Below are 14,350 nucleotides of genomic sequence, written 5' to 3' on the forward strand. Positions count from 1 at the left end.
CTACGGAACACTGCTGCCTAGGGCCTACGAAACACTTAATCCGGGCCTGAATGCAAGTGACTCCCCTGTAAGTTCTGAGCTAAGAGGGTCGATCTGGCAATTTTATGGTAAGAAATACACGCGACTCCCCTTTTCTCAATTCTTCTTCTTCCAATTGCGTGCTGAAAAAAAAAATGTCAAGAAAATCCGCCGGGGGGGGGGGGGGGGGGGAGGGGCAAGCCCCCGCCTCTCTGATGGAGCGCGATTGAAGTTCACGGACAAAATACGACTATCTAACGACTTGTCATCAAGTCTTCCCGGAATACGGCTACAGTGGTATGACACAAATTCATAGTCTGGATATTTTCTTATATTTCGGAAATTTCTGTGAAATTTCCTCGAATTAATGAGTTTTTCTCAAAAACGTCTGGGACTTTTGTTTACTATTCCCTCAGAAATGTCCTTATATATATGACGTCAAAATGTCCTTGACAATGGAAGCCTGTTTGTGACCTATAACTGATCTGAATTAAAAAGTTGTGATTTTATCATTGTTTTGTGATGGAAACTTTTTGCCAATCGAAAGAAGCCGTTGAGCGATCCCTGCATTTTGGCTGACGAACATTTCCCATCATGCAACTGGTGATTCAAGATGGCGACCTCCTGTGTGCGTTTGCTGTTCGACGTGGCGCTGCACGGTTCATGCAGTTATTTGTGAATTAGGCCTATATAGTGAAGTCTGCAATGAAATAGGAAAGTTTTTATCTGTAGACAATTGAGACGTGAATTTTCAAGATGAAAATAGTTCTGATGGTGGCCGAAAAGCCTCAACTGGCACATTCACTGGCTAAGATTTTGTCTCGCGGCAATCTGCATTCAAGGAAAGCGTCGAATGGCGCGTGTTCTGTGCACGAATACACGGGCAGCTTCCGCGGAGAACCATGCAGATTCAAGGTAAGGATTCATTTGACAGAGGATCTTTAGGTTTTTTTTTTTTTATAGTACTTCTACATAGACTCGCTTGGGAAAGAATTGCGTACTGGGCTACCAAATATTACTAAATACTAGCCCCATAAATGTGGCCAATTTACTGGACTACCTCTGTAAATAAAGGCCACACTTCCACCATGTACAAAAACGTGTCGCACTTTACCAAATTTTGATTTTCACATTAAGGCTTAGTTTGTAGTTTATTTTTGCTTTAGAAGCATACTCACCCTCTTTATAGGCTAATCAGAAAGTGCTGCCTTTTCCAGATGTTTAATTTTCGTGAAATTTCATGTTGAAATTTTGATACGCAAATTATGTGTGCAAACGAATCTGGAAATATCACATGTGGGTTTGCTTAAAAGCCCTTGGAAAACACTGAGTACATGTACATGTCATGACATGACATGTACATGTACAATGTATAAAGTGCTTATAAATATCGGCAAAAATCCCCCCCCCCCCAATAAAAGCCCACTAAACTAAGCATCACTCAAACTTTGTACAGTGTAGACATAATTTGTGTTTTGAGAAATATCTCCTAATGTACCCCCTCCCCCCTCGATTTTGAATACACTTGAGTGTGGTGGCATTAGAGGGCAATAGTTATGTATTTTCCCAGAATGGCATGATCTGAGTCAACCTTGAGCGTGTTCATTGTAACAAAATAATATACATTGTAACAAAGAACGCCCTATAAGATACATACAACATACTACATGCAATACACGGTATATTTTTGTTTACTACTGTATTTGTTTGGTATAACTTCAGATCATTTGAACACAACATGGAATTCACGATTGTTTACATCATTTGATTCACTATTTGACAGTTTACCTCTGTGTGTGGTCATGTCATGGGTCTGGACTTCAACGCTCGATACAACAATTGGGACAGAGTTGACCCGGTGAGTTTGCTCGACTAATTCTCAACAACTTCAGTCCACTGATTTTTTTTTGTTCACAGTAACTCACTGTAAAGGGGTCTATTGGCCAGATATCCATGTTTGTGGAGTGCTGTGGCCTCGTGGTTAAGGGCACTGATTTGTGGTCTGTGGGTAAAGCTGCAGGTTGTGGGTTCGAGTCCTGGCCGGGTCATGGTGCGTGTGCCCTTGGGCAAGGCACTTTGTCACTCATTGCTTCTCTCCACCCAGGAGTAAATGGGTACCTGTGAGGGCAGAGATGGTTATTGTGATTGAATTAGCTTCCTTGCGCCTAACAGGCTGCATCGAGCTGTATACTCCCCAGGGAGCTGAGATGGTATTTGGAATGTTTCATGTGCCCAATGTGCAGGGGTAATAATGATGTAGCCCCTTGAGCACCAGTCCTGGTGGATACGTGCGCTTTATAAATAGCCAATATTATTATTATATTATTATTATTATTATTATGTTTTACTAAATTAACCCATTTAGCTGTCCATGGAAGGCCATTGGAAGCTATTGACATGATTGAGCTGAGTGAGAATTATTAGGCCAAGAAAAGAAAAAAAAAGAACTGGTTTTTAACCAGATGTTGAAAACTGTTCTCCGTCATGTCCGTGTGCCATTACTACATGTATTATTACACTAAATTTGAACAATCTCCAAAAGTTCACCTTGGATCTATTCTAATCTTGATCTGCGCTGTTCCCATTCAGGTGGAATTGTTTGCTGCCCTCACTGAGCAGAAGGAGGCCAATTCCAAGCTACAAATCCCACGACTTCTACAACAGGAGGTTTGTCATGTAGCATATGTCAAAAATACCACTTTTCTTGAAAATGACAGCACACCAGGTGCCATGATTTTATTCGGTGCTTTAGACTGTCATTCACTACATGTAACAATCCAGTAAGGTACAAATGTATTTCATAATAATTTGTGACCGGCTCCACAAAAAAGGGTATTATGTTGCAAAAAAGTGAAATGGAGTTATATACATGTACATGGTTAGAAAGCCCATAACGTAAGCTTTTATTCTGTTATTTGGTAAATACTAGAGCTCCATAGCCCCTCCTGTTTTGGAGACATGATGTATTTGCATATTAATTACTTCCTTGGAATTCATAATTGCACAACTGAGAAAACAGGCTTTGAAATAGCTGGCTTTGTTATAGAACATTAGAATGATGCACACAAATTGGTTGTTTTTCCACTTTGTTCATCGAAATCAACATTTCTGTGAAAGTAACCTGAAACTGTAGGTATTAATGATGTCATTCATGACAGAAAATAAAAATCACATTTTGACAAAATGTTCACCCTCTCAATGTTAAGCAGGCCATTACACAATAATACTAAGGGCGACGTAATACCCTTTTTTTGTAGAGCCGGTCACATTTGGTCTTTGTGTGTTTTGCTTTTTGCAAATGTTGTATACATGTATATTCCCTTTCAATAAGAGTATTCAATGTTGTTCTTCCCTTGTTGTTTTCGAGTTTCACCCCCGAAGAGAGATTTTGTTTTAAAATTTCTATTTTTCCATTGTAATATAACATTTATTCAATTTTTAAAGAGAGATAGAATGAAATGCACCCATGATTAGTTATTGAATATTTACTTTAATAACAAATTATTTGCTGCCCAGCAATAATTCAGGCATTTTTGTGTGCGTTGCGAAAACAAATTGTATTTGAATGTTGAAGGGTGTTGAACAAATTGCGGCCTGATGAATAATTCAGGCATTTTTGGGGGGCGTTACAAAAACAAACCAGATTTAACCCTAAAGGGGCCGGGTTATTTTGACCATCTCTCAGCGGATTTTGCCCCCCCCCCCCCCAAGATCTCGACCATCGAGTGACGAAAAATTTTGAAACTCGGCACATGCATAGAGCAACTTTTCCTAAACATACCCACGAAATTTCATGACTATAGGTCAAAGGGTTTTGGAATTATGGCTAATTAATTATTCATATAAAATGGCGATTCTGCTCTGTGTACACGACGTATATGCACAAATTCAGTTTTCACGGCGTGTAGCGCCAGAAACTTTTTCGCTACGCAGCAACCCGTGGTCCAATTTTTATGTTTATGGTATTAAAAGATGTGCAAAGCTCGAGGCTAAAAAGTCATAACAGGGTTAAAGCATACGGTACTAGAAGAGGATGGAACACATTATTCACGGCCAAACAGTAATTCACACTTGTTTGCGTTACAAAAACAAACCAAGTTTAAAGCGAGCTCAATGTGGGTTAAAAATAATCAAAAAAGAAAAAAAAAATGTTTCCTGTTTAAAGACCCTTTAATTATTTTTCTGAATCGCACTTCTTGAATTTTTTGAATCGGCATAATTAATTTTGTCCATTAGCATTCGTATTATTCTGTGTAATGTTTGTGGTTTGGCAGGGACGGGGTGTGGACTATCTGGTTTTGTGGTTGGATTGCGACAAGGAAGGAGAGAACATCTGCTTTGAAGTCGTAGACTGTGTTCTTCCTGTCATGAATAAAAGCTCAATGAGACAACAGGTGAGCCCAAGTGAGAATTAGCGGTAATTTGTAGCGTAGCCAGGTGTTGAACATGTTGAATGAAACAATTATCCTGGGGGTTCACTGCCAGCCGATCTAGCCCGCTAGTAGCTGTTGATTAAATATATTACAATGTAATGACTTGTATTACCTTAATTTAGGAAAATTAATGTTTAAATTTAAGTATAATCTACTCCCGTCCTGTTTTGATTCTTGTTTTACCTTAGCATCTAATGTTCATGTATATAACACCCGAAGTAGTGCTAGGGGAAATCTGTTTGTCCAATTTAACAGGACGTCAATGTCAAAAAACAGTGTGATTCATCAAGGCACCTTGTACTGGAATAGTTTAGATGATTCTCTTAAACTGCTACCCTCACTATCTGTCTTTGTCAAAAATTTAAAAACTCATTTTATCGAATCATATTCATAAATTGAAATGTTACATGTGCATTAATATTTAGGCCTTGTCTCACACACTTGTCCTGTCTGTCTCCCGTTGTTTTTTGTTTGTCCCTTGTTACAGTGCTTTGGTTGTATGTCTGTCCATAGGTAAGGGCACAAAAGCGTCTGCTTAACCTTACACCTAACTGTTGTCATTTAATATTACACTTATTAGTAATCACTGTGTACATAACTGTCATATATATTACTACTGACCTTTCTTAATTTATACATGATTGTACATAATTGTAATGAATGACATCATTGAAATAAATGTTTCCAAACCAGATTGGGCTTCGAGTGACCAGGTCACATCGCACTTGACAAATGAGGATATGCCGTGTGTTCTATTAACCCTAACCGCCCTGAATCCTCCAAAATCCTTTTTGCAAATTGGAGGAATTTGCAGGATTGAGGTTACATGGCAAAAGTGGGTTGCTGATTTCGGAGTACGCACTGTGTCGAGGTCTTGGGCCGGACCTTGTGTTGTTTATGCTCAGCCGTGCATAAATTTAGTCCTTGATTATACTTGACATCCTCCGCACTGCTCCGGGATGTCACTGCCTCTGCCTCAGCCTATTGACAGTCATAGCCGGAGGATTTGGCAGGATTCAGGCAGTGGTCATCCCTCCATGGACCATATTCCAGAAACAACGGAGGAATTTGCAGGATTGAGGCTATGCTATTTTTTCCGTGAGGCTGATTGGAAGATTTTGCAGGATTGAGGCTACATCCTCTAGCAAAAAGGACTAGGGAGTTAGGGTTAAAGGTTGATCCAGCTACCCTACAATTTCAGCCAAAACTTGCTGGTCCCCAACCCCGGCCCCCGACCAATGTTGTCTCTCCTTGTGCGGTCTGTGCTCATGTGTGAGATGACAACATTGACCGGGGGAGAGGAGGACCGGGGGAGGGTATGCTCTTGCGTGGACGTGTCCCAACCATTTTGGCCGGGATTGTCTGAATGTATGTACCCTGCATGAGATGTGGAGAGAGCGGGTGTAAACCAGGGGAGCGGGGGACAGGGGGAGGGTATGCATATTATGACGTGTCTCAACCATTTTTTGATATTCCAAAGGGAGCCAGAGTTTTTGAACGGCATTTTGAATGATCTCCGGTACATCTACAAGAAACTAGCGTTCATTTTTGACAAGTTTGGGTTGGAAATACCTTACGAAAGGTTGAGCTCATTTGTCCCACAACGATAGAGTGCAGAGCGATTTTCCGTGTGTCGACTACCGGGCTATGCCCGCAAACATAAAAACGTGGCTGGTCAACAGGCACCCCGTGCACGGTGACGTTGTTTGTGCGTAGTACCATTCGACATTTTGTAATGGCGTTACTTGTACATTTCTGTGACTTTACTTTCGATCCTTTTATTTTTCGTGCCCAAAACCAAATATTCATATAATTATTGTCCTTTTCTATTTTACTAATTTTGAGGTTTTATGTGACAAAAAAAAGTATTTCTTTGACAGATGTACGACCGGACTTAAATTAAATTGATTTTTTTTGGGGGGGGGGAGGGGGCTCTGGGCTCTATTCATCAATTTGAATATAAATTTAGAACCCCTCAAAACACGGTTACACCACATGATACATATGCAAATTTAAACAAAAACAGATTTTTTTGTAAAGTTAGTAAACGAAAACAATTAAACTATTTGATAAAAAAAATCAATAAATAAAAACTGAACTAAACAATAAATAAAACAAAATAAAATAAAAATAAAATAAAGTGAGTATACAAACGAAGTAAAATAGAACAAAATAGAAACACTAAAGAACCACAGGTCATCTCAAATTTTTTTTTCATTTTTATTTCCACATCAGGATGATTCACAAACAAGTAAAACTTAAACGTATTAAATTGACATGGATTAAGCACTCAATTTGTAGTGAACAGTCGCATTTGTTTCTCAGTTCTGATGCAAGTGTGTGTGCATGATATGAAAGGCTTCAGGAAATGATTTGGATTCATTTTTTACTTTGAGCACAAAACATGCAAATCAAGCTCCTCAGACTTCCAAGGAGAGCAATTTTGGGTGCTCAAATTGAGCTCCTCGGATTTCTCAGGAGAGCGATTAACTGAGCTCCACGAATTTCTAAAAATGAAGGCCTGGAGGTGCTCTGTAAAACCATTTAAAACCTTGATGTAAACCTCAGGTTTATGTCCACTTCTATCCACTTTCTCCACTCACCTACAGACCATATTCCGAGCTCGGTTCAGTGCGATCACAGACAGCGATGTCCGAGGGGCAATGGAGAGGCTTGTTGAACCCAACAAGAATGAAGCGTTGTCGGTGGACGCCAGGCAGGAACTTGATCTTAGGATTGGATGTGCATTCACAAGATACCAAACCAAGTTCTTCCAGGTATAAAAAAACCAAAACTATCCTTCTACATGGCCAACTTTTGGTGGATTTTTCTTCCTTGAGATAATAAACATTTGCGCACATTGAGTTCCCAACAGTCGGAAATTAGAGTTGATGAATCAATATTTTTTCCCCAAGAGAACGACAACAGAAGAAAAAAAAATCTGCTGAATCAGCATTACTCATCACTTTTTTTTGGCAGGGGGAATTAATTTTGAAGAATACACATGATCACATCTATGCTGCGGAATCGTAATTGCTTCGTGGGTGACATGAGCATGGTTGCAATTATTCTGTGTCAAGATGCCGCTTGTTCCACGATAAGGCCAACAATATAAGTCGGTCTCTGGTCAGCGCGCGCGTCAATTTTAATCATGCACGTCAATCCTTTTTTTTTCCAAAATGTTCCGCGGTAGCTTCAACAGCGCACTCTATTGCAGCACCTCCTCAATTTTTTTTACCAAAGAGCACCAAGGAATGGGAAATTGCACCAAGGCAAATGATCGAGATTACCAAGGCAAATTATGGAGGACACCAATGGACATGAGGACACCAAAAAAAACCAAAAAATACCCCACCTTGTCTGTACAATCCAAGCTTGAAAAAAAAAAAAAGCCAAAAAAAAAAAAAAAACGCGTCCCGAGTCAATTCCGGAACTTTGGTCTGACCAGAGGCCGAAGTTTTTTTTTTTTTGGCCTAATCACATGATTTCTCAGTTTTGTGACCTGTTAATAACTAAATTTTGCTTGATTGACACACAGGCCCAGCGTTGGTGTCTGGCAGGGGCCATAGGAGACGCGGCGCATGCAAATCACAGGTCGTCCTTATTCTTTCAGTGCCCGCGAAATTTGAAAAGTTTAACCCTAAAGAGCCCAACTTTGAGCATTTTTTTGCGATTGTTCAAAATTCTTTTTACATGTACTCACTAAATTTGTTGTTGTTGCTCTCTGGTATATCCTTGGTACAATGGAAAGTCACTAGTAGTCACTTACATACGGTAGTGCTACACCCTGCACAACGGGGAATTCCGCACTTTTTGCAGAATATACAGGTTTTAGTGCTGGGCCCTCTTGCAAGAACTCGAATGAAACAGATAAATACAGGTCGTACCTGAATGAAAATGATATTATTAGAAAGAGCGAGAGCGCCCCCTTGTGATAACATGCTTACTCTACCTCGTACATGTACGAGGTTTGGCGATTTTAAGTACGAACATTACCCCGTACATGTACGAGGTTGACACTGTCGAACTAACAAATATACCTCGTACATGTACGACTTTGGCACTGAAAGAGTTAAGGCAGCTTTATGTTTTATATATGTGGAAAAAAATGAATCAATTAACCCTTACCCTACTAGACCCTCCAACGCATGCCAATATGTGCCTCAAGAAAATCTCCTATGTTTTTTGCATGGCCCTCCAATATCTGCCATGTCATTTCAAGGGTAACTGGACAGGCACTCCAATACATGCCACAGAGAACAATGAGAGTCCTCTGATAACAAAGTGAGTGCCCCCAGCTGGTCAGTATCAGGCACCCTCCAGGGCCTCCAACTCCTGCCAATTGGAGCCTTCACTGTTAAGAGAAACTATCTGCCAATAAACTGCAGCTGGAGGGCATTGGCGTAACCAACTGACATGCAGTAAACTACCCTCAGAGAGTAAGGGTTAATTCATTTTTTATTGATATTTGTTTGACTGATTTTTGTTTTCTTACTGCCAGGGTAAGTACGGTGATTTGGACAGCACTCTCATCTCCTATGGCCCCTGCCAGACACCAACGCTGGGCCTGTGTGTCAATAGACATGACAAGATCCAGGAGTTCAAACCAGAGCCATTTTGGGTTCTACACACTGAGGTAAGTCAACCAAGAAGTCAACCATTTCGTCACCATTTTGACAAAGTGACAAATCCGTCCAAATCTAAGATTTTAAGCACTTTGAGATTTTTGGATAATCTAGCATTTTATGATGTCCTACATCATAACCCAAATTTCGGGTCACAAAATTATTATGCTAATTACACAAAGTAATTAATGCGTGATGAATTCAGGTTTTCATTTCGATGTAGTGGCAAAACTGCAGTTGTCAGTATTAAAGTCTCATTGATTTTGCACATGTGCTCAATTTAGATCTTTGTATGTAGCCTCTACAATGTTGCATTTTGAGGAGGTGACAAATCTGTGTTCTGTGTATACATTTTACATTTGCGCACGCTGTGTACAAACGTATGCTATGTCTGGATGGCATGGGTGGCTTGTGCGTAAAGCGCTCGCCTCTCACCAAGGTGACCACGGTTCGAATCCTGGCCGCGGATCGCATATGAGTAGAGTTGTGCGTTGGTTCTCTCCTGTGCCACGTGGGTTTTTCTCCGGGCCCTCCGGTTTTCCTCCCTCCGGAAAAATCAAACACTTTCGATCTCAGGCTGTGCTCCGTGGTCATATATGGGTCGATGTAGTCGGCAGCCATGGGCGCCTTTACGTGCCAGCGGCCCGACCACGTTGTAGCCGCGTCCTTCGCAATTCAGCAAACCAGCTGCGAGTAAGGATGATTAGCCTCCCAAATTATTATTATTACTATTATTACGTATGACAAAGTAGAATTTTTGATCAAGTGACAAATATCTTTAGTAATTAACGTCTCCTAATTAAACATGATTTCATGAAAACTGAGGAAATTTGTTTGCTATTTAACTACTTGGCCACCGCATCGGATATATTTTTTCTATTTTGGGGTAGAAATACATGTGATGTGATCAAGCTAAATGAGTCGTTTGTCGGGAATTTTTATTTGGAGATACAGGCCAAAATAGGGCCACTTCATCACATCACTTCATCCCATCTCTTGGTGTTCCGACTTCCATAACTTTTGAACTAAAGATGGTATCAGCATGGGGTTTTCACAGCAGTAATGCTGAGATGGTGCTCTTTTGAAATCTGTAATAAAAATTTTTTGACCAGGGTCGACAAACGACTCATGTAGTTTGATCGCATCATATACATGCGAAAAATCAACCAACGCTAAATGTGGTTTTCTCAAAACTCGGTTTTGCAGCTGTGCGGGCAGATTCATAACTTCGTCAAAACAATGAAGATTTGTCTTAATTAACCCTAACCGCCCTGAATCCTCCAAAGTCCTTTTTGCAAATTGGAGGATTTTGCAGGATTGAGGTTACATGGCAAAAGTGCGTTGCGGATTTCGGAGTACGCACTGTGTCAAGGTCTTGGGCCAGACCTTGTGTTGTTTATGCTCAGCCATGCATAAATTTAGTCCTTGATTATACTTGAAACCCTCCGCACTGCTCTAGGATGTCACTGCCTGTGCCTCAGCCTATTGACAGTCTTAGCCGGAGGAATTTGCAGGATTGAGGCTATATGCTATTTTTCCATGAGGCCAATTGGAGGATTTTGCAGGATTGAGGCTACATCCTAGCAAAAAGGCCTAGGGAGTTAGGGTTCTTAATATTGTGGATGAGAAAATTTCAAAATGAAATAGAATGCTAAGTTAAAAATGTTTCAAGGTTTGGATTTTGTTTGTGCTGTGTTTTTGTTAGGTAGCTCATTCCAGTGGTAAGAATCTGGCTCTAGACTGGGAGCGGGTGAGAATGTTTGACCGCGATGTCGCCCAGATGTTCATGAACATGATCAAAGGACAGAAAGATGCAAAGTAAGTTATTAAAGGGAATAATCCTTCAAAATCCTCCAACAGCCCTGCCTCTCAAACTGCATTCAGCCTCAATCCTCCAAAATCCTCCTCTTCTTCAAACACCATTCATGCCATTCAGCCTCAATTCTCCAAAATGAACCAATACTGAATGTGCTCGCAATCCTCTACATTCCTCCAAAATTGTATTTCGCCTTCAGCCTCAATCCTCCAAAATCCTCCTCTTCTTCAAACACCATTCATCCTCATTCCTCCAAAATCAACCGATACTGAATATCATATGTGTGCTCAATCCTCCACAGTCCTCCAAAATCGTATGTTGCATTCAGTCTCAGTCCTCCAAAATCCACCTCATCTTCAAACACCATTCATCCTCAATCCTCCAAAATCAACCAATACGGAATGTTCATGTGCCCTCAATCCTCCATACTCCTCCAAAATTGTATGTTGCATTCAGCCTCCATCCTCTGAAATCCTCCAAAACCGCCTGGAGGACTTTGGAGGATTGAGGAGGGCTAGGGTTAACCCTCACTTCACAACCCACACTTAGCACCCACACTTCAAATTCCTTAGAGGTAATCTTCTGTTGAGAATGGATAACACCTGAAATCGCTGCCCAGTTCTTTTGAGTGGTTAAAAGGAAAATACAACATTTGCAAACATCAAAAAATAAAACTACCAAATCATTTGGAAATACCCTGCTGGACTGTTAGTGAATGACAGTGTAAAGCATCCTGTAAAATCATGGCACCTGGTATACTGTCATTTTCAAGAAAAGTGGTATTTTTTGTATCAATTTCCAACGCTGATCGGCCGATCAGCGTTGGAAAAAACTGGCTTTTTTCAAATACTGGCCCCAATTGACCATCGCACTTGTTTGCAATCGATTACAAACCTATGAATGGGTACGAGCCAGGTAGACTGGTTCCCTGACCTTACAATTCCCCAATGTATGTAAACTGCTCTGTTTCTTCTTATATGGAGTCAGGGAACCAGACTACAGGAAAATGATTATTTTTCTTGGTTTTTATAGCATTTTCGAACCCAAAACCTCAAAAAAGTCAGTGTAACTATATTTGCTTTATATTTCCAACCCCCATATTCCATCCATTTCTGAAAATTACAGCAAAAGCAAATGATGTATATTCCCTTTAAATGTTTTATTTTCAGTCTTCATGTTGCAATTTGTGAGGGTGTTTTGGTGGCTTTGTTTTATGCTAATGTAAAATTTCAATATTCATGAGCAAAACTGTGATTTCATTCGAGTCAGAAACTCAGTGTTACAGCTGCTTTACCACCAAAAGTTGCCAAAATATTGAGTTTTTTTATTGCGGTAACATTTTTGTTCTTGGTGATTCATTGTTGTTTCAGTACATGACAGTGTTTAACAGGCATGCAACTTTTACTCGGATCCGCCGATTTCCTCGTTTTTTTACTTCCCATGAATGCCATTACAAATTAAAAGCAAAATGTACAAATAGTCTTGTGTGGTTTGGAATTTCTTTGTTTTTTTTCTAAATTTCCAGTTGCATGCCTGATTTTGTAAAGTCAGAGAGAAAACTTTATACACTGATGTTTTCATGTGCAAATTTTGGTTAAAATGTGAACCGAAAACCCCTAAACTGAAAAGCATATTCCTTGAAATGACATCACAGAAACAGCCCCCTCAGTTGTCAGGAAGAGCATGGAGCATTTAAAGGGAATATACAACATTTGCAAACATTGAAAACAAAACTACCAAAGTTTTGCGAAATACCTTACTAGGATGTTGGTAAATGACAGTCTAAAGCATCCTGTAAAATTATGGCACCTGGTATGAAGTCATTTTCAAGAAAAGTGGTATTTTTGTATAAATTTCCAACGGGGGTCGGCCGACCACCGTTGGAAAAACCTAACTATTTTTCAACTACTGCTCCCAATTTACCATTGTTTTTCAGTCCAAATTGTGTTTGCTTTTGGTTACATGTTCATGAACGGGTGCAGGCAAGCTAGACTGGTTCCCTTACCTTACAATTTTCTGGCATCTATAAATTGATCCATTTCATCTTTAGTGGAGTCAGGGAACCAGACTACTTGAACATTTTTGGTTTTTCTTGGTTTTTCCAGCATTTTTGAACACAAAACTTCAAACATGTCAGTGTAACAATATTTGATCTATTATACTGACCCCTCAAATAGTTCATTTCTGAAAATTACAGCAAAAGCCAATGATGTACATTCCCTTTAAACAAAACAATTAAAAGTGCACTTTTCAAAAATCTTGAATAAAAAGGGATGCTTCATATCTTTCATACATTAAAATTTAAATTTGCACAAAACACGTTCCGATGTGGAACCGATGTCATGATCCCGTTAAGAAATATTTCAAATTCAGTACCCGAAAAGAAACAGACGTTGCTACAAAAAGATGGGACTTTTTATCTTCACATTACTATTTCTAATTTCAAATCAATACTTATCCTTTTTTTTCAAAGGGTGACGTCTGTAACGCAGAAAGAAAAGGTCAAACAGCGCCCCCTAGCATTGAATACCGTGGAACTGATGCGCGTAGCGAGTGCGTCGTTGGGTATGAGTCCCCATCATGCAATGCAGATTGCCGAGCGGTTATACACGCAGGGTTACATCAGCTACCCAAGGACGGAGACGACACACTACCCGGAGAACTTTGACTTGAAGTAAGTCTACACAAGTCGTGAGTTTCTATACGCCAGTGGACAATGCTTTGTGTTTCCCTTTGTCCCTGTAATATAACACTCTCCTAAGCACATAATTGTACAATCGAGAACCGTTTTCTATAAACATGATAAAAGACCCCATGCTCCATGACTGAAAAGATCTTTTGTTCTCCCTTTGTGTGTCTGTCCTCGATTGTAAAACCATACGTGTATACACACACACAAAAACCCAGATACTCAGATATTTACGATTAAAGTGACATGACATGTACGTCCTTGATTCGCTTGTACCCCCCGCCCTGCAAACAGGGCGCTGGTAAGGGCTGATGAGCTTCACAGAATCTTGTGACGGAAGTACAGATTGCCCTTCGCATGCAGCGAGCGCACGCTACACATGATGGGCACCGGAAGCTAGTTTGCGTGACGCATTCTACATCACAGGTCACGCAAATCTATCCAATGAGAGCTCAAATGACGTCAGCCCTGACCAGCGTCCTGTTTGCAGGGCGGGGGTAGGAGGGAACATCCTTGAATGTGCCCACTTAGGCTACAACATGCATTTCAAATGGAATGATGTTAATTGAAAAGAGCGTTTCAAAGTAGGATATAAACATCCACACAACTATCCTTTAACACTGAGCATTTTGCCGATATTCTTGCGCGACCACATTTCGGGGTCAAAATTTTGACTCTCAAATATCAAGCTGTTGGATGCTAGTCATGAAGCCTGCTGCCCAGTGCATTGCATTCTGCGGACGTTTGAGACAATGCGACAAATTTTAAA

At 40.3% G+C, this 14,350-nt stretch overlaps 1 protein-coding gene across 1 annotated transcript in view; it reads left to right on the forward strand.

The window, feature by feature from the left end:
• The first annotated feature begins 608 nt into the window (after positions 1-608).
• The window catches only part of LOC119734245 (DNA topoisomerase 3-beta-1-like), a 42,327-nt gene continuing 28,585 nt past the window's right edge, over positions 609-14,350 (forward strand). Inside the window, exons 1-8 of the mRNA XM_038207661.1 lie at positions 609-933; positions 1,802-1,876; positions 2,608-2,685; positions 4,293-4,412; positions 7,061-7,228; positions 8,953-9,087; positions 10,782-10,894; positions 13,366-13,566. Of these exons, the coding sequence (XP_038063589.1) occupies positions 775-933; positions 1,802-1,876; positions 2,608-2,685; positions 4,293-4,412; positions 7,061-7,228; positions 8,953-9,087; positions 10,782-10,894; positions 13,366-13,566 (1,049 nt within the window). The 5' untranslated portion in view covers positions 609-774. The remainder of the gene's footprint in view (positions 934-1,801; positions 1,877-2,607; positions 2,686-4,292; positions 4,413-7,060; positions 7,229-8,952; positions 9,088-10,781; positions 10,895-13,365; positions 13,567-14,350) is intronic.

The sequence above is a fragment of the Patiria miniata genome, unplaced genomic scaffold, assembly GCF_015706575.1.
Source record: "Patiria miniata isolate m_02_andy unplaced genomic scaffold, ASM1570657v1 HiC_scaffold_1, whole genome shotgun sequence".
NCBI lineage: Eukaryota > Metazoa > Echinodermata > Asteroidea > Valvatida > Asterinidae > Patiria > Patiria miniata.